At 43.3% G+C, this 20,784-nt stretch overlaps 1 protein-coding gene across 1 annotated transcript in view; it reads left to right on the forward strand.

Annotated features, from left to right (window-relative positions):
- SPTLC3 (serine palmitoyltransferase long chain base subunit 3) overlaps positions 1–20,784 on the forward strand; it is a 183,206-nt gene that overhangs the window by 153,899 nt on the left and 8,523 nt on the right. The window contains exons 10-11 of the mRNA XM_009906893.2: positions 8,939–9,158; positions 11,285–11,411. Coding sequence (XP_009905195.1) covers positions 8,939–9,158; positions 11,285–11,411 — 347 coding nt within the window. The remainder of the gene's footprint in view (positions 1–8,938; positions 9,159–11,284; positions 11,412–20,784) is intronic.

The following is a 20,784-nucleotide window of genomic DNA, read 5'->3' on the forward strand; positions in this document are numbered from 1 at the left end:
CACATCTGGTCTGTCCTTGCAGCACTGCTGGGAACAGACTCATGGGCCATGGTCTAAGCCAGTAAGTAGGTACTAACACACTTCATTAGCAAAAATAAAGCTTGAGGGAAAAGTATTGGAAATACTCTCACTTGTTTTGTGAGCATGTCCTCTTCTCTCTTGGCCTATGACTTTTGAATAAGAATATATTTTCCAGCCCCATGTTGGGTAATGTTAGTTTTCTTGAAGTTTTACCAGATGCCAGATTAGCATTCATCTGAAGGGTTTAAGAGGAGGTAGGGCATTGCTAATGCATTCTTCTCACAATAGTTAATATTTTTTCCTTAAAGACCTTAAGTCATGCTTCAGGGACAACTAATACGGAATTTAAATAACTTGGTCAGAGCTATTCTCCAAGTTAAAATATCTTGACTTGCAAGTTTGTCTTGGCAAATTTTTGCAGAAATGCTTTTTCCAGAGATGCAAAGGAAACACTACACTTCCCTCTTAAAAAAAAAATGTAAAAAAATTGTTATATGGGACACCATAGTCTTAGTATGGTGATGTTGATGGTATAAAGAAAAATTTGCTACCATTAGGAGTATGTTAAAGCATTTACACTGAACTTACCAGCTGGCAACATTTGAAAAGGGTCATTGTTAGCCAGTATGAACATTTCTGGAAACCAAGCTTATTTTATTATTATATACCAAGCAGATTTTGCTTGGTTACAACTGAAGGCAGAATTGGCCCCTTGACTTGGGAAGAAGTTGAGCTACATGTCAAAAAAATAGCAATAAGTGTATGTTTATTTGCTTTGTAATGTCTCTATTATCTTAAAAGGAAAAAATAAGCCCCAGAATTAAATGTAAGTACTAGTGAAAACTAGTTCTTAACTTAGACTAGCCTAGGAGGAAACATATTCTATTTGCATTCCAAACTGAGAAAGACCATCTAGCTGCTAATCTTCAGCATAAAAAGCATTGACAAGTTTTGGCAGTGTCCAGAGCACAAGTTAAACTGACTTGCTAAATCATATTTCTATTATTTAAATTCCAGTTAATGTTTTCCTTGGCTTCTACTGTTTCCAGTTCAGGATTAACTGGTTACTGTGTTCTTACATGGTTTGTGGCAGGCTTCTGCTCTCTTGCACACATATTTACCTACAAGTCAGGCCCAGGGCAGGAGTTATGGGGCACCAGAAACTGATCAAAACAGATTTGTTTTCATTTAGTTTTTTTCCCTGCTTTAATTTAATTTGGGTATTTTCCCTTCCAACTAAGAAAATAGCTGCCTCATCAGTTAGATATTGTCCAGTGCCTTCTCATGTACATTAGAAGTTCCTTGGGATTCTATGGCAATACCATAGGAAATTTATCAGGGTAATTTTTTATTTCCTGGGATTAAGTGAAAAGAAATGGGGTAACATTTAAGGTTTTTGACCATGGATCAGCATTGCAGGTTAACATTTCTCTCATTTCAGAGAATAGGATTATGAGTGTGGAATGCCAGAGCAGGGTTATAAACTTTCCTTAAAACTGTTGCTCTAGACTACAAAATAGATATTTTTGTATGAATGTTCAAGGTTTACAAAAGAAAACAATACCTAAAGTAAACATTAAAATGGAATACATATCTCTTGGGAGTAACAGGTCAGGTAAGAAGAGGTTTTCCTAGTCACAAACTGGCCTGAAAGGGGAACAGATGAAGTTTTCAATTGTTGAAAGGACAGTGGGTACTATAACAGCATGTTTAGAAATGTTGAGGGACGCAGTTAGAAGGAAGACAATAGGTTGAATATCAGTAAATTAATTTCCCTGTCAGGAAAAAAAACACCAAAAACCTGTGGTGCCATGGTAGGATGTGGAAAACTCTTTTCCTGAGACATTTCAAAACAAACTGGACAAAAACTGTCAGTATCCTGTCAAGAGCATTTCTGTGTTCCAATGAAGTGACCACCACGAGGGCATGCCTTAGAATAGAATAGAATAGAATAAACCAGGTTGGAAGAGACCTTTGAGATCATCGTGTCCAACCTATCATCCAACACCACCCAATCAACTAAACCATGCAACCAAGCATCCTGTCAAGCCTCGCCCTGAACACCCCCAGCAGCGGCGACCCCACCACCTCCTCAGGCAGCCCATTCCAGTGGGCAATCACTCTCTCTGTGTAAAACTTCCTCCTAACCTCCAGCCTAAACCTCTCCTGATGCAGCCTGAGACTGTGTCCTCTTGTTCTGGTACTGGTTGCCTGGGAGAAGAGACCAACCTCCGCCTCACTACAACCCCCCTTCAGGTAGTTGTAGAGAGCAATAAGGTCACCCCTGAGTCTCCTCCTCTCCAGGCTAAGCAACCCCAGCTCCCTCAATCTCTCCTCATAGGGCTTGTGCTCCAAGCCCCTCACCAACCTTGTTGCACTTTTCTGGACACGTTCCAGCAAGTCAACCTCCTTCTTAAACTGAGGGGCCCAGAACTGGACACAGTACTCGAGGTGCGGCCTAACCAGTGCAGTGTACAGGGGCAGAATGACCTCCCTGCTCCTGCTGGCCACACTGTTCCTGATGCAGGCCAGAATGCCATTGGCCCTCCTGGCTGCCTGGGCACACTGCAGGCTCATGTTCAGCCTACCATCAACCTTCTGTCCCTCAAAGCACCCAGCTCCACAATTCCTCATCTGCATCAGGTCATTTGGTACAGAATGAACCAAATTTCAAAATTCAGTGAGCCCAAAATTTTGAGTTATCTCCTCACATCTGGATGTAGATTCAAACTGAGTATGTACTGAGGTAAGCTTTTGTGCCCACCCACCAAGCAAGGGAGAGAATGGTCAGCTGTAATCTCGAAGCCTTACATCCCTGCCACCAAACTAATAATTTTTGCTACAAGGTAGAATGTAATGTCACATAATGAGAATGTCTGACCTGGGCAGAGCCAGTTTGAGTTCATGTGCATCCGGCATTTTTTTGGTGTGCCCTGTGTACTTAGGCAGATCTGGAAACAAATGAATAGCTTTATAAAAGTGATAAAACCATTCTGAGACAGAACAATCACTCACTTCTGGTTCTCTGGTTTAAACTCAGTTGACATCAATATTTACTTGATGATTCAGTAAACTTTCCATTTGGACTACCCAAGGGGTTCTGTGAAGTGAGCTTTATCTTGGAGCAGTTCTAAGCAGAACTGTATTCATATCACAAACCATCTCCTAGGGTCAGAAGGGAGACCCAGAACACAGTAGGCAGCAAAACAACATCAGAACAGCTGAGACCCATTTGAGTGGCAGCATGGAGAATGTACACAAAACCAGCAGTATCCATGGACCCTTCAAGGCCATGTTAAGATTTTTGTCAATTACTGTAGTACTTATGCCAGCCAGGATCTTTTAAGAGTAGTAAATCAACACTGAAACAGAATACAAGTGCTTTTATTTGCTAAATATCTTAGAGTTCAAAGAGAAATCTGCTCATACAAGTAAGAAGAAGTTTATTAAATCCCCTCAATGGTTTTATCTTGCAACAGCCATGTGCCTGCTCTAAGTATTCTGGGATTCAGCAACAACTTCGTTACCATTCCATAAATACGCAGCAAATCAAGCTCTGTATTTTTAATTTTCTATTTTCACTCTTGTCTTTTTGAAGATAAAGGCTGTCTCTCCCACCTGAATCTCCACAAGCCACCAAGCTTAATGATGTCCAGTAAATGTGGAAAAACTATTATTGTCCTTCTCTGCCTAGCTGGTCTGTCCAAGTGGAAGATGGAGGTGGGATGGCTGTTTTCTTCCCTCTGTGGGGTTGCTCCTTGGCACCACTCTTGCTCTCTGACCATGTAGCCAACCTGCAGCTGAAAGCTGCATGAACGATGCTGCATGCCCAAGCACACCCAGTGGCTTGGTGTTAATTTTAACTGACTGATGCTTTGACTCTGAGCTATGTGAGGACTGTGGGCTCTGCGTTTGTATTCATTAGGAAAAGAGCTTTGGTGTTTCAAGTTGCTTCTCCCCCAGCTGCCAAATGCCATTTGGGAAAAGTGAGAAAGCCCAGTCTTGCAGAGCTTGTAGTACAAGCCAACCCATCCTTGCTGTAGGAGACCTTGGTGATACACAGCCCCACATCTGCCTCTTCTACAGCTGGGCAAGACAGAAAGGCAAGATTTGCCAACAGGCACCTGACAGCCAAAAATATGCCTCCAGGCACGTAGAGACAGGCTCTCTGAACCTTCCAGTACAAACAGCAAAAGCAGCCCCTGTCCAGGGCTGCTTCTCCATGGCTGTTCTTTCAAACTAATGGAGACTTGCTCATGGGCAGGTCCCCTTCAAAACTGGAGACAAGCAGTTTCCAAGCTTACTCAGGAGACCAAAGAATGAAGAAGGACTAAAATTATCAGAAATTTTCCAAGTATTAAAAGCGCTTGCTGCATAATGCAGCCACAATGGCAATAAAACAATTTGTGAAATCCACTGTTTCAGGATCTAAAAACTGGTTTTGGGGAACAAGCTTGGTGTTTCAGCTTACCTGAAGCTCTTGTAGCATTTGCAATTGTATACACCTTAGCCCCAGGCGTTAGCCACAGAGCACTGGCTGCCCTGGCACAAAGCACCCTCAGCTTGTGTTTAGTGGAAGTACTTAGTGTTTGAAGACCGACTCACTAGAACTGCTGGAAGACAGCATGTTTAACTCATTACAAAATAAATACTGAGTGTGTTAGAGCACATCCAAGCAAGGGAGGCCTGTGGATGTAGTCTACCTGGACCTCAGCAAGGCCTTTGACACCGTTCCCCATAGCAAACTCCTGGCCAAGATGTCAGCCCATGGCTTGGATGGGAGCACACTGCGATGGGTTAGGAACTGGCTGGAGGGCCGAGCCCAGAGAGTGGTGGTGAATGGTGCCACAGCCAGCTGGCAGCCAGTCACCAGTGGTGTGCCCCAGGGATCAGTACTGGGCCCCATGCTCTTTAACATCTTTATTGATGATCTGGACGAGGACATTGAGTCCATCATCAGTAAATTTACTGACGACACCAAGCTGGGGGCAGGAGTTGATCTGCTGGAGGGTAGAGAGGCTCTGCAGAGGGACCTCGACAGGCTGGACAGATGGGCAGAGTCCAAGGGCATGAGATTGAACACATCCAAGTGCCGGGTTCTGCACATTGGCCACAACAATCCCATGCAGAGCTACAAGCTGGGGTCAGAGTGGCTAGAGAGCAGCCAGGTAGAGAGGGACCTGGGGGTGCTGATTGATGGTAGACTGAACATGAGCCTGCAGTGTGCCCAGGCAGCTAAGAGGGCCAATGGCATCCTGGCCTGCATCAGGAACAGTGTGGCCAGCAGGAGCAGGGAGGTCATTCTGCCCCTGTAGTCAGCACTGGTTAGGCCACACCTCGAGTACTGTGTCCAGTTCTGGGCCCCTCAGTTTAGGAAGGAGGTTGACTTGCTGGAGCGTGTCCAGAGAAGAGCAACAAAGTTGGTGAGGGGCTTGGAACATAAGCCCTACGAGGAGAGGCTGAGGGAGCTGGGGTTGCTTAGTGTAATGGGTTGGGGCAGATCCCCTCCCCACCACAGGCAGAAATAACGACTCAGACAAACGGATTGCAAAAGTGATGAAAGTTTACATAGAAAGCAGTGAATGTTACAGAAAACCCAAAGCGCAGTGACAAAGAAAGATCCCATCCCCACCTGAGGGTGCATCCAAAACCCCCAGGGCTCCTTCTTCCCCCTCCCTCTGCTGGGCTAGTCTCAGCTGGCCAGGCCTGAGACTGCCCATCCCCCTGTGGCCTTGGGCCCAGTCAGGCCCATGGCCGGGAGATCTCTCCCCCCGTTACCAAGTCTCAGAGAGGGAAGGCAAGAGGAAGTGCCAGACCCCACCGCAAAATTTATAGTGGTGCAAGGGATTATGGTAGAAATACCTAACTTCCTGAGTCCACCCACTGGGATGGACTTCTGGACATAGGAAACACCCCTGTAGCAGAGGGCACCCAGCCCAAACTACGACAGGAGCCACCCCTTATTTCATACCATAATCCCTGCACCCAAACACATCATCAGATCAGAAAACTTCTGATGACATGTCCGGCAGAGTCCATATCTTCATCTGGGCGTCCACTCAAACAGTCTCTCATTCAGGCTCAAGCATCAGTCCATTCCAGTTGTTCTTCCTCATGTGATGGAACCTCCCAGCGACGCAGTCCTTCTCCTGCAGTGTGAATTCCTTGTGGACTCCTTGGGACATCCTGGTCACCTGGAAATACCTCACAACTTCTCAGCTAAGCCTCTACTCTCATATTCAGCGGCAAATTCTCCACCCCTGGGGCAGGCCAGTCGGAACAATCTGGCTCCACGACTGCCTTTTTCAATCCATCCAGGGTGCCGCAGCCAACCGCTTTCACGCGGACCAAAGCTACACGGATGCATGCCAGAGGCACTCCGCACCCCCCGGCTGGGCGCTCGCGTACCGAGGCAGGACAGCATCCGGCTGCACAACCTCCACCCCCGGCAGAGGGAGGAGCTGCGCCACAGCCCACTGAAGAAGCAGGGAGGCGGAGCCAGGTGCTCGGCGCCATTTTCGGAGCACGTCCGAAAACGCCAGGGAAAGATTTACAGCTGCCGCCGCCGCCTGAACGCAGCCCGGCTCGGGCGGTGCCGCCGCCGCCGCTTGAACGCGGCCCGGCCCGGCCCCCGCCGTCTCTGTTGCTGCGATGCAGAGTCCGAGTCACCTCCAGCAGTCGCTTGCCCGCTCGCCGCGGGTGTCCGCTCCCCGCAGCGGCCGCGGGCCGACCACGCTCTGCTTGCCGCTGCCCCTCCTCCGCTCCCCGCCGCTCCGCAGAGAACGAGGAGAAGGCAGGTCTCGCCTTCTTAGGCTACTCGAGCATTCTTAAGCCACCCTGGGCAGAAAGTCACAGAAAGAACCACCCCTCGCTGTTCCCAAGCAACATGAGGGACTTCCATGCCATCAGCCACGCACCAGCTATCCTTCTGCAGTCCACAGGAGTTCACACAGTCGCCCCGGTAACACAAAACCTGAGCCCCAACTTTCCAAACCCAAACCGACGCCCAGAACTAAATTTAAACTCTCCATCTTTTGCAATCCGAGCTGCAGTTGGCCCCACGTTGGGCGCCAAAATGTAATGGGTTGGGGCAGATCCCCTCCCCACCACAGGCAGAAATAACGACTCAGACAAACGGATTGCAAAAGTGATGAAAGTTTAAATAGAAAGCGGTGAATGTTACAGAAAACCCAAAGCGCAGTGACAAAGAAAGATCCCATCCCCACCTCAGGGTGCATCCAAAACCCCCAGGGCTCCTTCTTCCCCCTCCCTCTGCTGGGCTAGTCTCAGCTGGCCAGGCCTGAGACTGCCCATCCCCCTGTGGCCTTGGGCCCAGTCAGGCCCATGGCCGGGAGATCTCTCCCCCCGTTACCAAGTCTCAGAGAGGGAAGGCAAGAGGAAGTGCCAGACCCCACCGCAAAATTTATAGTGGTGCAAGGGATTATGGTAGAAATACCTAATTTCCTGAGTCCACCCACTGGGATGGACTTCTGGACACAGGAAACACCCCTGTAGCAGAGGGCACCCAGCCCAAACTACGACACTTAGTCTGGAGAAGAGGAGACTCAGGGGTGACCTTATTACTCTCTACAACTACCTGAAGGGAGGTTGTAGACAGATGGATGTTGGTCTCTTCTCCCAGGCAGCCAGTACCAGGACAAGAGGACACAGTCTCAGGCTGCGCCAGGGGAGGTTCAGCCTAGATGTTAGGAAAAAGTTCTATACAGAAAGAGTGATTGCCCATTGGAATGGGCTGCCTGGGGAGGTGGTGGAGTCGCCATCACTGGAGGTTTTCAGGAGGAGACTTGATGGGGTGCTTGGTGCCATGGGTTAGTTGTTTAGGTGGTGTTGGATTGGTTGATGGGTTGGATGCGGTGATCTTGAAGGTCTCTTCCAACCTGGTTTATTCTATGTATTCTATGTATAACATAGCTGTAGTCATCTCACAAAGACTTTTAAGAGATAATAGTCTTGGAAATATAGATAGTTTTGGTTGGAAGTGACCTTCAAGATCATCAAGTCCTACCATCAGCCTTCTTCACAGTAGTACTATTAATATTTCATCCTTATGGGATTGAAGTGCATTTCTTATTTTTCTCCCTGGTCTTTTGTTTGGCTGTACACCTCCTCTGTGCCTTCTAGCTTACTGATGTGATTACTAACAATACAAAAGATTTATCATCTTTTCTTATTTCTACATATCTCAGTACACCATCAATACAACTTCAGGATATTTCCTTTTCCTGTATGACTATAGGAAAGTAAAAAGGAAAAGAATGGAAACAGGTGTTTTTGTTTCCTGTTGAGTAGAAGGATACATTTGCTGAGAAGTACATATACAGTACATACAGAAGCATACATAGAAGTACATATAGGAGCAACAATTGGCAAGAGTGGATTTGAACTGCCTTTTCTAACAGCTGGTTCTGTCCACTCTGAAGACTGGGGCCTCTCAGAGTTATGACACCACCTGTGTGTTTCATGTGGCCCATCTCCTGTGTATGTTAGACCCAACGCCTCTGCGCAAGAGTAATTTCCTACAGTAGCTGGCAATTAAGCAAGAACTGAATGATAGTGGTTCCTTAGGATTCATTAGAGTATTTGTTCTGCAGTGAATTGTAATGTGCTGCTCTGGGTGAGTATGTCCCCTTTGGTTTATAACTTTCCTTCACTTTTCTGGCATTTTGAAAATTTGCTAAAGACTATTTTGATTGTTTGCATTCTAAACCCATTTAACTGGTTTGTACTCATCTGTAGATGGGAACAGATTGCAATTTACCTTTGAACTGTAAATGCTAAGTGAGGTTGCAGAAGGTGTTTCATGGAGAAGGCAGTTAAAGCCTGTATTTCCCAGCAACACCTGCAGAGCAAGAGATTGCAGGATGTGTTGTTCATCTACGATTCTCTTCATCCACAGCATGGAAGGGTCTATCGTGCGCCTGCCAGAGTTAGTCTCCTTGAAGAAGAAATACAAAGCCTACCTCTACTTGGACGAAGCTCACAGCATCGGGGCAGTGGGTGCAACCGGTCGAGGAGTTGTCGAGTACTTCGGTATGAGTCCTGACGATGTTGACGTATTGATGGGAACGTTCACAAAGAGCTTTGGTGCAGCTGGAGGATACATAGCTGGCAAAAAGGTAAAATACAAACATTTTAACATCAAGGGGGTGGGAAGTACTTCCTTGTTATGTTTGCTCTATTTCATTATCTTTTCACATAGCCTGCTTTACGGGAATGCTATTCTGAAGTTAGCACCATTTTTGTCTGGATCTTGAGTGCGCATCAGTCAGACTTTCTCATTTTTCTCTAGTGTAATTTGCTTGGATTGGGTATTTCTGTGCCACCCTGATGATTATTGTTTGCCTTGGAAATGTTTAGACATGTTGTGGTTGACTAAATATACTTCACTACATTAATTTGCATGCAGACTGCTTGTTACTTTCTTTCACATTTGTAAGCAGTGTGTGGAGCAGTATCAGAGATAAAAGCTACAGTTTCATTCACTAATAATAAAATTCCCAAACAGTCATGGATTATCATAGTTGCAGTCTTTAGGAAGATGGAGAAAGGATTACTGAGGGCTTTTTGCAATTGTAAAATTTGTGTCCTCAGTTGCTCTGCATACATTAACAAAACAGCCTCTCGTCAACAACAGATGTCAACAAAAAGTAGAACTGAGCTGGTTTTAACTGGGGGTGTAGAAGAGGAGAAAGCCTAATCAGCACCAATGTGAAATGTCATCGGGTTTGCTGCTTGGCAGAGGTATCAAGTGGTGGCTGAGTATTTACCCTTTTGTACCCAGCTGAATGTATTTCTTAAGTAGTTTGCTGAATGAGTAGGAAGCCTGTTTCGACTGCCCATATGGTTGTTGTCAGGATTTCATTAATAAGGGTAGCACTTGAGTAGACTAAAAGGGCTATAACAAAGAATAAAGTATGTCTGTCTTAGTGTCTTTTTTGGGTTTGCCCCTGGAGATCCTAAAACAGGCTATCATAATGCATCGAGGATCAGTTTTCTTTGTTTCTTTTTCTACCTGAAATTATATCTGAAGGTTCAACTCTTACCAAAGACAATGTGGCTAATTTATCTTTAAATTAGGGGAAGCCTAGACCTGTGAAAAGCAGTTTAAAGTAAGTCATCATCAGCCCTTGGGAGTTCTCTTAAATGAAACCAGGTCACTCTTTTTCACACCTGTGCATAACTCTAAGCTTTGCCTCAGGCTTTCAGGCCTGGATGGCCACTACTCACCCAAGGCACGCAGCAAACATGCATTCACCTCTGTAGACCAAAAATAAATAAATAAATACATAATCATCACTGTGGCACTGTTTATTCTGCATCAGCTAGAACACAGAAGCTTTCTCACCTGTTTGAGCAAACCCCTAGGATTACGGTTGCAATATAGCTATGCACAGCCTGGATAAGGTTAGGTAAATCTTTATCCTTATATTGGAATTACAGTATAGACTTGTACAAACAAATGTTTGGGGGATAATTTGTGTTGCTAATTTTAGTTCATTTTTTCTGGTAGTATTTTTTTATCAGAGACAATTTTTGAACAGGCTTCATCCCTTTCTCACTATCATGCATTCAGCTTATAGTGTGGTAACTGTTACTCTGATGTTTTGCACTGGGATATACAAGCATTTGTATCAATTATGGTCTCAATCAAGCACTGAATTCCTCCCTTGCTTTGGAAGAGTTACTGATGCTTTTAGGCATGCCTGTGGTAGAGCAATGATTTTTCTAGGAGCACAGTGAAATGTCAAAGAGATCACATCGACTCTAACAGGACAGTCCCTGCCACACTGATGAGAATTTTCAGCTGCAAGAAATGTATATGCCAAACACAGATCCCAGTAAGTTTGCTTTTACTGGGTTATGTCTTGTGGCACAGAAACTATCGATATCGTGTAGGCTTTGCTTCACCACCAAGAGAGGAACTGAGCAGTAATTTATGTGCAGCTGTTCATTGCTCTTTACATTATTTTGGCTGCTTTATAGTAAGGCTTAGTACAGAAGTAAACATTGTTCTATTCCAGACCTTTGTTTCAGCTGTAATTGCCCTACTTATGTGGTAAAGTGTTTGCACCTGCCTGGTGTTTCTTCGGGCAATGCGTTAACAGTAGCAGCCAGGAAAGCAAACCGATAACAGGCAAAACATCCTCTTCCTTTTGCATGTTCTCACTCCTACAGTAGTTAAGAGGGCAATCTGCCGTTTGGCCAGCTCAAGCTCATTTATGCTTTGTTTTGCTTGCGCAAGGACCTTGTGGACTTTTTACGAACACATTCTCACAGTGCTGTGTACGCCACATCTATGTGTCCACCCGTAGCAGAGCAAATCATCAGGGCAATGAAATGTCTCATGGGGCTAGACGGGACAACACAAGGTAAGCCACCTTCTTTACCTGCATTTATTTCAATTAGTACCAGAGCATCTGCTGAATACAGGCAACACAAAATGTCATCCAACAGCAAAGTAGGACGGGAAGGCAATGCAAGGGAAATAATTCTTAGTGTAAAGAGCAAAATCTTCATACTTGCAAATACTATCAACTCTATTTCTTTCTGGTTCTGTAGTTGCTAGCCCATCCTGCTTTGCAGCAACAAATAGAAGTACACAAACTGCTCTTTAAGTAGATCATCTGACACTGTATGAGGGATCCAAGAGTATAATCCTTTGTTAATTGGCTATATGATGTCAGTTTAGCTTCTCTGTGAGTGTGAGCTTTCAAAATAACAGGTAACTCAAGCATGGCAAAAAGAAAACAAAACACAACAGGTATCATATGTTAAATTATAGTAGGAGAAGATTATTTTAATTATTCCTTTCCCACTCAGGCATGAATTATGGTGTCATAAAGCCAGTTTTGAAGAACATTTTGTCCCAAAAGGATTAGGACTTAGTGTCTTTATGAAAAATTAAAGGAATATTTGTACTCCTTCTCCTCAAGCTGCAGTCCAATCCTCTGTGCAATGTGCTTTCTTTGCAGCAGGAAACAAAATAGCTGTGACACATCTGCTAGTGGTTCAAAGTGATGCTGAGATGTATTCAATGTTCTAGGGCTTCAATACTAACTCAGTGTGGTGAGGCTTGAATGTGTATAATTTCTGTCAGGAACGCCTGAAAATTGTGTTATTGTCTAACATCCAGTTGCACATTCATACAAGATAGATTCTGCTCTGAATTGCAGCACTGAACTGTGCTATCTCCTCGTACTTTGTGTTGGACTAACAGAGTAATTCTGTATTAGCCCTCCCTCATAGATAGGACCAGAGTAAAGTAGGAATGGAAAGGGAAAAGGGCATATGAAAGCAGGTTAGATACTATTCTGAACTATTCTGCTGCAGTGCCCTAAAGAGCAGCTTCAAACCATGATAGATACGAGGCTACTAAGACATTTGTCACAACCCTTCAGTGAAGCCAGAATTTACAAGACCTCAGTATACAAACAGAAGGATGGAGAATTCAGTCCCAGTGCCAGAGTCTGCTGAGTACAATCACAAGAGCAGCAAAACTCCAGTGCAGCACGTGGACAACAAGGAAAAGGTGCTTTTGACATTTTGGCAGAGAAGTCAGAGTGCAGCAGCTGTTCCCAACTTGAAACTTGAAAGGTCAAGGCTGCGTATGCTCGTGGTCTGCAACCTGTCCCATATAAAGACCATCTCTCCTCTGCCTTAGTGACCGGGCATGCAGGCTGTGCCTGTGACAGCTCTAGGAAGAGCTTGCCATCAGAGGGCGACCTTACACTGAGCCTTCCGTGAGTGACGAGCTCTGGGCTCTCACAGATGCCGTGTGTGAAACATTAAACGTGCAGAGCATTTCCAAACCTTCAAAGCTTCTGAAAAAAAAATGAGTTTCAGCTAGCGGGAGTCTGCATGCAGTTCTGTGCAGGCTAATAGAAGAAGTTGGTTCAAGGCAGTGTCTTTTAAGACGTGCGTGTCTGACTGTCATAGGGCTCAAGAGTTTGCAGCATTTTTCTTCTCCAGAAGCAGTGCTGTTTCATGACACAATGTTTGTATTTCCGCACAGAATAAATACTTAGTAAATCTTCTGAAAATTCTTTATGAAATAAATTAGTGTTCTGTCAGCTTTTAAAAATTTGTCTTGTAATATGAAATGCAAATGAATAGGAAAAACAAATGAATAAATCATATATCACAACTTGGGGTGTTGCACAAAGGCTAGCAAACTGGCTATGATGTGTAAAAAAAATAATTTTTGCCCTTCTGAGACAGACTCATTATTTTAGTCTATTGGTTTTTCTTTCATGTGGGCTTCCCTTCATTAGGCTGTCTTGTGGACTCAAAAAAAAAAAGACCCAAAATACAGGGAAAATATGTTGTGCTAGACCACACTACAATGCTGCCTTGGCATCAGAGAGAGGAAGGTCGTGGCTTAGAAAGGAGGGGGAGAGCAGAAGAGAGAAAGCATTGTCTCTTCTTAGATATTTTTTTTCCCAAGGACAACAGCAGCCCTAAGTGAGTTGTTCTGGTCTGCTGTAAAAGAAAATGGTGAATCCTGCATGTGATGTGAGCCCTCCTTGTGAAAGCATGAGCCATGTAGCAGACACACCTGGCAGCAAAATTTCAGGTGATCCAGAGTTGCCCTTTGTTCTCTGTAAGCCTGTTGAATCAACACAAGGAATTTATTTTAAGTGGCATTCTCTTCCTGCAGGCTTATTTGAGCAGTCCTTTATAAGGAAATGCCCAGTGATGGCTTGTAGCCTGGAGGGCATTTCTGTAGGGGAGGGAGGCTTGCAAAAAAATACTGTGAATGATTTGGAAAAGAATTACATTTGTTTGCTAGAAGTTCCATATTAACAAAACGGTGCTTCTTGAAAAGTGCCTTCAATAATGGGATGGCAATTGTGTTAACCCAATGTGTTCTTATATCTGAACTGCCTGGCCAACTCCTTGGTAGATTAGTAGAAACCTAAGAGAAGGAAGAATAATGTGGTCATTTAAATTGCTGTTCTGAAAACTCTTCATGCTGTATTTTTTAGAATTTCACACAGTCATCTTTTGTATTTTCCCAGCTATCATCCTTCAATGTCTTGCTAGTTGTCCTCCACTGATTTGTTAAGCAGCTGATCTGAAAAAATACTAGGATAGGTAGAGTTACACAGTGAGCAATGCCAGAGGCCAGAAATGCACCAATGCGGCTTGTGTTTATCCTCGTGTGTATCCCGATCATTGTTCTCTGTATTTTCTTCCTTTTCAATTAGTAAGAATACAGTTGCTTGGAAAAGGAATCAGGGTATGCAGGATATGAAGAGATGTTTATGGGTATGGGGTACAGCTGTATTACAAGGAAGGAACTGGTTAGCACTTTAAAAATAATTCTATGAAACCTAAGCTGTGGAAATTATCCACAATAGGCTTCTGTTTCAGGAGATATATATATATATATATATATATATATAAAAGGCTTCGGTCCTTTCTCAGAAGGTTACTAGATATAGTTACAGAAGCTTGCAAATTTTGGAAGAAAAAAGGGGGGGGGCAGAAGAAAAAAAAATTTAAAAAAATATATTCCTTTTCCCCATGAAGATTTTTCAGTTTCTCCAGGCCTTGGGACAAAATTGTTATGGTAGTTTCATTTACCATTTTTGCCATGTCTGTGAAATTTCATCTGAGTCTCGTGATGTCACAAGTCTCCAAATTATTCTCTGCTTGAAATGAACATTGATAAATCTCCAGATTTGTTGAGTGAAGGTGTGTCTTCCAGCTGAGTTTTGGAGGCCTGAGTAGAGCATCTTCCACCTGGAGTCTGAGCAGAGGACTGGAGCTCTGAGCAGCTGCATGCAGCCTGCATTGTCACCTCAGAGAGGTGAAATAGGAAGATCAAAGAGAGAGGAGATTCTAACAAGCAAAGGAGACACAAAGAACAGACAATTAGTGGGTGATAGGGATGGAGACAAGGACCAAAATTTGATGCTGAGAAGATTGACCAGAGAGGCTGTGAAGAAAAAGGGCCTGATACATGGAACAACGGGGAAAGGAACAAATGTGTCTGCAAGAAACTACAGCAAACACATGACCTTCCAAACCAGTGCTAGTACCTCAGATATTTCTTGTCCTTCTCCGGTCAGCAACCAGCCATGGAAGCATACTACCAAGATGTGTGCTTACCTTCCTTTGCAGCAGGAGACTCCAATCTGGATGAGGAAGTTGTCATTTTAAAAGTACTGTACTAACATAAATGAAAAAATACAGAGACGACATGGTGTCTCCCACAGAAACCATCTATAAATATATGGGTAGGTCCCATATCAATATTTGTGATAGTTGTGAAGCATTAACATCACAAGAATGTGACAGAGCCCCCAGATGGTTATTACAGTTTCCTTCTTTTGCCATACTTTCTGCTCTGAGTTGAGAAAATGAAGCACAAAAATATGCACAGTTAGGAGACAGTAGTTCCCTGAAACCTGATATGCACAGTTGTTGTTCCATGAAAGAGAGAGATAGGATGGGGTCACAATGACCAAGTTCTCTTGAGTGACTTGTATCAAAAGAGTCAGAGGATGACAACAAAAATTACACAGGTATTTCCAATTTAATGAAAAAAAATCCTATTTTTAGTAGAGTCCTGGCATTTTTCAATGTCGTGTTTTACAGGACTCAACAGTTTGCAGAAGGCCACACATTTACTCTTGGTAGCATAATGTCACAGATGCTATTGTAGTTCCTATAACAGACTTGTTCAAAAGCATATGAACCTCTGGCAGCATAAGGCAGCAAGTTCTACAGTTCAGTTAATACAGTCTATTAAAACCAAAATAATACAAATTTCGTGTTATCCCCCTAAGCCTTTGTGGACTTTTCATCTCAAATATGTTTCTCGTCATTTATTAGGAGATATGGGAAGCAGCAGTTCCCATGACACTTACTCTTTACAATTCACAATATAGATTTCTTTTTTTATATGCTCTCCTTGTGGCTTCTGATTACACCACTGGAGATACCTCAGGAAACTCAGCAGCTGCCTTAGCAGTTTTATCCCCACAGTGAGACTGCAGTTGACTCAGTGTGTTTGGACCCTGCACAAATTTCCAAGTACATTTACTTGCGTGCAACACAGCACCTTCAGCTGTGACCTCAGACCTTTATTTATTTATTTATTTCCCTTTCTGCCTGAGGGTATCAAAAGTATATTTTTACACTTCAATTTGATAGGTTAAAAAATAGAATCACTAGGCAGACAAAGACTGCTAGAGAATATAGAGCAATTGCCTTGATGACTAGTAAGAGATTATGCGAGTAAAAAGCAAATTGCAGCATTTCCAAAGGCATCATTTGTCTGTTTAATGCCCGGCAAACAACAATGCGCTGACAGCAACAGGCACTTTTCATATGTTTTTAAGGCATGTTGAAAAATTTAAAACCCTATCCTCATGAATCTACTGTCCTTAAGTTAAAAGATAATCCCTGAGGTTGTTTGGGTAGAAGGTGGTTCCCTACAATGTTACTTTACTTTGCCATTTGTGCTGATTGGTTTGTCTTTTTGCATCTACTAGTTTTCTTTTTTGTCTTTAGCACACAGTTGTTGCATTTGAGCTCATTCAGACTGTGAGAAGCTGCAGAGCGCTGCTTTCTCTCTTGCCTTGACATTAAAATTATTTGCTTTTTTTAAAGTTCCTTTTTAAAGTATTTCTGTCTGCCTTAGATTTTTTTGTACAACTGGAAGACCAGCTTCTTCAAACGCCCAGTTTTCAACATTTTCCACTTCTATCTGCGCTCAGCAGTCTTTCAAAACATTAGCTTTGCCTGTCACAGCCCTTCGGGAGTTCAAAGACCTCAGTTTCACATCACTTCAGCTCAGCACAAACCAATACTGGTGCAAGGATGGGCAATCTTGCCCTCTTTTTTTCTTTTTCTTCTATTTTTTTTCCCCCTTTCCTCCCTGTCTAACCACTTATTCATCCCCCTTTTCTTTGTGCCAGCATTAGTGAACTGATCTAGCTGAAAAACAACTGGCCCTCCCACAAATGGTTAGCCTACAGCCAAACTGGTTCCCTGAGCCAACCTACCATATGGCTACATGAATCCCAGTGCCAGAACTTCAGCAGCTGGAGGCAAGAGGAGCCATCCCTTTTGCAGCAGAACATATCTGTGCCGACTGAGCTGATCATCAAACTGTAGCTGTAAGCTCTCCTGTTGCAAGATACTTAGTGAGTCGAGACCCCTTGAACCTGCCCAAAACAGCTTGCAGAAACATTTGTACTAAAGTGTATCTTCCAACTCTTCTGGCTCAAAGTCTCATTTTGCTGCTTCGTTCCAAGATGATTGCTTTTCTTAGGTCCTCATCAAGCAGAATACTTGATCTCTGTCTTAATTTTAAGTTAATATTCCAAGTAAGTATGTGCTTACAGTTAAGGCACTCAATTTAGCTTGTTCCCTGTTGGCTCCATGGCTAGGGCTCCTAGTCACTGTGACAGAGAAGATGCTAATAGTGATAATATGCTGTCACAATTACTATTTGTCTAAGCTGAACATCACAGATGTTCTCCCAGCAGTGGATGATGAAAGAGAGCTAAATTTTGCCATCCTTACTAAAAATGAATGAGACACCCTGTTACAGTGGAACTCCCTGCCATGAAGTCCACCTCATAAAGAAACCCTAAAGGTATCCATGGAGGGTCAGCTGCTCTGAGCAAGCAGGGGCTTTGGAGTAGCAGGAAAGAGTTCTGAAGACTGACAAAATTCTACCTCATTTGAGGTCACTTATTCTATGTTCAAAGTTAAACCAGAATTGTAGTCCTCCAGCAGACCCTACCCGTGGATATGTTTCCCCTGTATTCACAAATCAGTAGTAACCACAGGCAGAGCAGGGGTGTAATTGGACTTGAATGTGATTTGTAGCCTGTTCCCTGGGACAGCAACATACAGCTCCATTACACAGCTGCCTCTTAATGGTGTCTTTGCTGCTGAGATAAAGTATGAGGATCCCTCGTCCCTCCCAGATGCTGCTTGCCACTGCCCAAGGAATCCACAAGAAGTTTAGATCACTGGCATTTCAGAAACACCTAATGTGTTGCAGATGGAGCACACTGTGCACTGGCTGGCTTTCAGTGGAGGCACTGACGTGCACTGTGATTAATTACCTGTGCTGGGAGTAAATAAGGCTCAACCAAGGCTGGCTGCTCTGTCCCTGCCACTCTGTAGAGCACTGAATGCTCACATTAAGTATCTGAATATAGATAAGGTTCTGGGTAGGCATAGCTGACTCGTTTGAGAAATAAGGTTAAAATTGTGGAATTTGTACAATTTTACTCCTTTCTACTTCCGCTGAAACTGACACTTTTTCTTCCCTTAATCTGCTCTGGAAAGTGTTTTGCAGCAGTTCACAGTTAAAATTGGACTAAGTCCATCCTTAAGGGTTTATTTAAGCAGCTGAATTAAGCTGAAATGACTAAGTTTCTAATTGGCATTAGGTTGTGGAATAAAGTATCTTCACTTCACCCCAGTTCATAGCAAAGTTGGTTGGTTTGTTGTTTTTGTTTGGTTTTGGGTGGTGGGTTGTTTTTTTTTTAGTCAGTTGGTTTGTTTTGGTTTTGTTGTGTTGTTGCTGCTGCTGCTGCTGTTGTTGGGGGTTTTGGGGTTGTTTTTTTGTTTTTAATCTGACAACATATTTCCTTTAGGCATCCCAGTATTACAGCGTTCTATTTGTGATTTAATGCACATGGAGGTACATGTGTGTTACTCTTAGAATGGAACTAGAGGGAAGGGGGGAAAAAAAGATCTGTCCATCTGCAACAGTTTAGTAGGGAAGAGCTATTGTTTTCCAATTTTTTTTTCCAACCTACAAAAGCTTGCTTTTCACTATCTAGTTTTTAGTAGAGGAGGACAGGGAGTGGAGTTCTCTATCCAAGGAACACAAATTGGAGAGACATACTGACACCGGTATGTAAAAGTTTGGTTCTGTAACTAATTGTCTAGAAAGCCCCTATGAAACAACAGCTGGATAACATTAAAGCAGGTGGATTTGTGTCTTGAAGAGTCTACCACATGCCAGAAAAAAAGTGCAGCGTGGAATTATCTTTCCTGGAATGGGCTCAGGAAAAATAGCTCTCTTTCAAATAAAATACACCTGAGATCTCGCTATGAAAAGCTAGAGGTTGCTTATTCCTGTTTTCAATATACTGAGTCAGAATTTCCAAGAGTAGAAGAGTTCAAAGGTAAAATGTTGGTGCAGGAATTGAACACAGTCAGCTTCTCTGCTTGCTAAAATATTGCGGGAGTGAAAAGCAGATCTCTCTGGAACAGGAAAAGAAACTTTTTTTTCAGAGAGCTGATAGTTTTACTATCTCTTTTGCTGCCAGGATAAGGTCCTCAGCTGGTATAAATAGCAAAGCTCTGATAAAGTGCATGAAATTTTGCCATATAATACCAGCCTGAAATCAGGCCCTCAGCAGTGGAATCAAGATGCCTTCTCACTGTCAAATTCCAGAGCAGCTCCTCCCTGAGAGTAGGTCTGAAGCCATACTCTGGCCTGTGACAAAGCATCTACCAAGTTTGTTACTCCAAGTGGCTCTCTTAAAAAGTTTGCTGCTTCAGATAAATCATGAGCAAGCCACTATCTTTTATCATTTCTCTCTCATGTTCTCTCTTCATTTTTTCTTTGAACTAAACCATATTAATTTTGAGCTATCCGGCCTTCGAAAAGCCTGCAGAAATTAATGGGCTGCAACTGGCAGTATGCAATATTGTGTGTCAAACAAAAACAGAACCAGCATTTTTCCCAAAATTGCCAACACCTTAGCACTTTGCAGTAAACCAAATATTTTTGAAGTGATGCAACAAATCTAAACTCCAAGTTTTCCAGTAGTAGATGAAGTGCAGATGCAATAAGTCAGTTTCTTTAATTGTTGGTACCATCCAGGTAATTAATCCTGCATTTCAACGGAATCCAAATAAACTGGCTGTGTATCATTGTATGTCCCAAGCAGCATGAAGATAACTTAGGAAATTTTACAAGAAAGATATGGACATGCTGGAATGTGTCCAGAGAAGGGCCACGAGGATGATCAGAGGGCTGGATCACCTCTGCTGTAAGGACCACCCTGAGACAGTTGGGGTTGCTGTTTGGAGAAGAGAAGGCCTTCCAATGGGAAGTCCCATCTCTGGATGTTTTTAAGGCCAGGCTGGATGTGGCTCTGGGCCAACCTGATCTAGTGGAAAGTGTCCCTGCCCAGGGCAGGGGGGTTGGAACTAGATGACCCTTGAGGTCCCTCCCAACCCTGATAATTCTGTGATTCTGTGTAATTCTATGAAATTTAAGAATCTTTTATTGTTCTTTTTTTTCTCTTTCTGTCCCTTCTTAATTCAACTAATAAAAAGATGCAGAGCTCTTAATAAGGTCATGCTCAACCTTGACCAAAAACTCTGGAGCACTAGTGGGCTTAGTTTTAATCTGGATATCCTGCATTCTGTGCTATAAGCTATTTGCATACACTGAAAATCCTCATTTTTTTTTTTTTAAGCTAGGAATTTTTGAACAAGTATTTGCTTTCCTCCACTCAGGGTCATATAGGTAAATTCTTACACTCAAATAGATGCAGCTTAAGGGTCCAGCTCTGCAGATTTTCACTCAATAAAGAGACACAAGATCACAGCCTCAAGAATTAGAGAAAACAGTTTTTAAATGCAATGTCTTTGGTTAAACGTACCACAGTGAACTTGGACTAAGATCTGTTTTTAAACTGAATTCAGCACTCTTATACTGATTTAATCTGCAATGCGGGGGGGAAATGGGGC

The sequence above is a fragment of the Dryobates pubescens genome, chromosome 3 (assembly GCF_014839835.1).
Source record: "Dryobates pubescens isolate bDryPub1 chromosome 3, bDryPub1.pri, whole genome shotgun sequence".
Classification (NCBI taxonomy): domain Eukaryota; kingdom Metazoa; phylum Chordata; class Aves; order Piciformes; family Picidae; genus Dryobates; species Dryobates pubescens.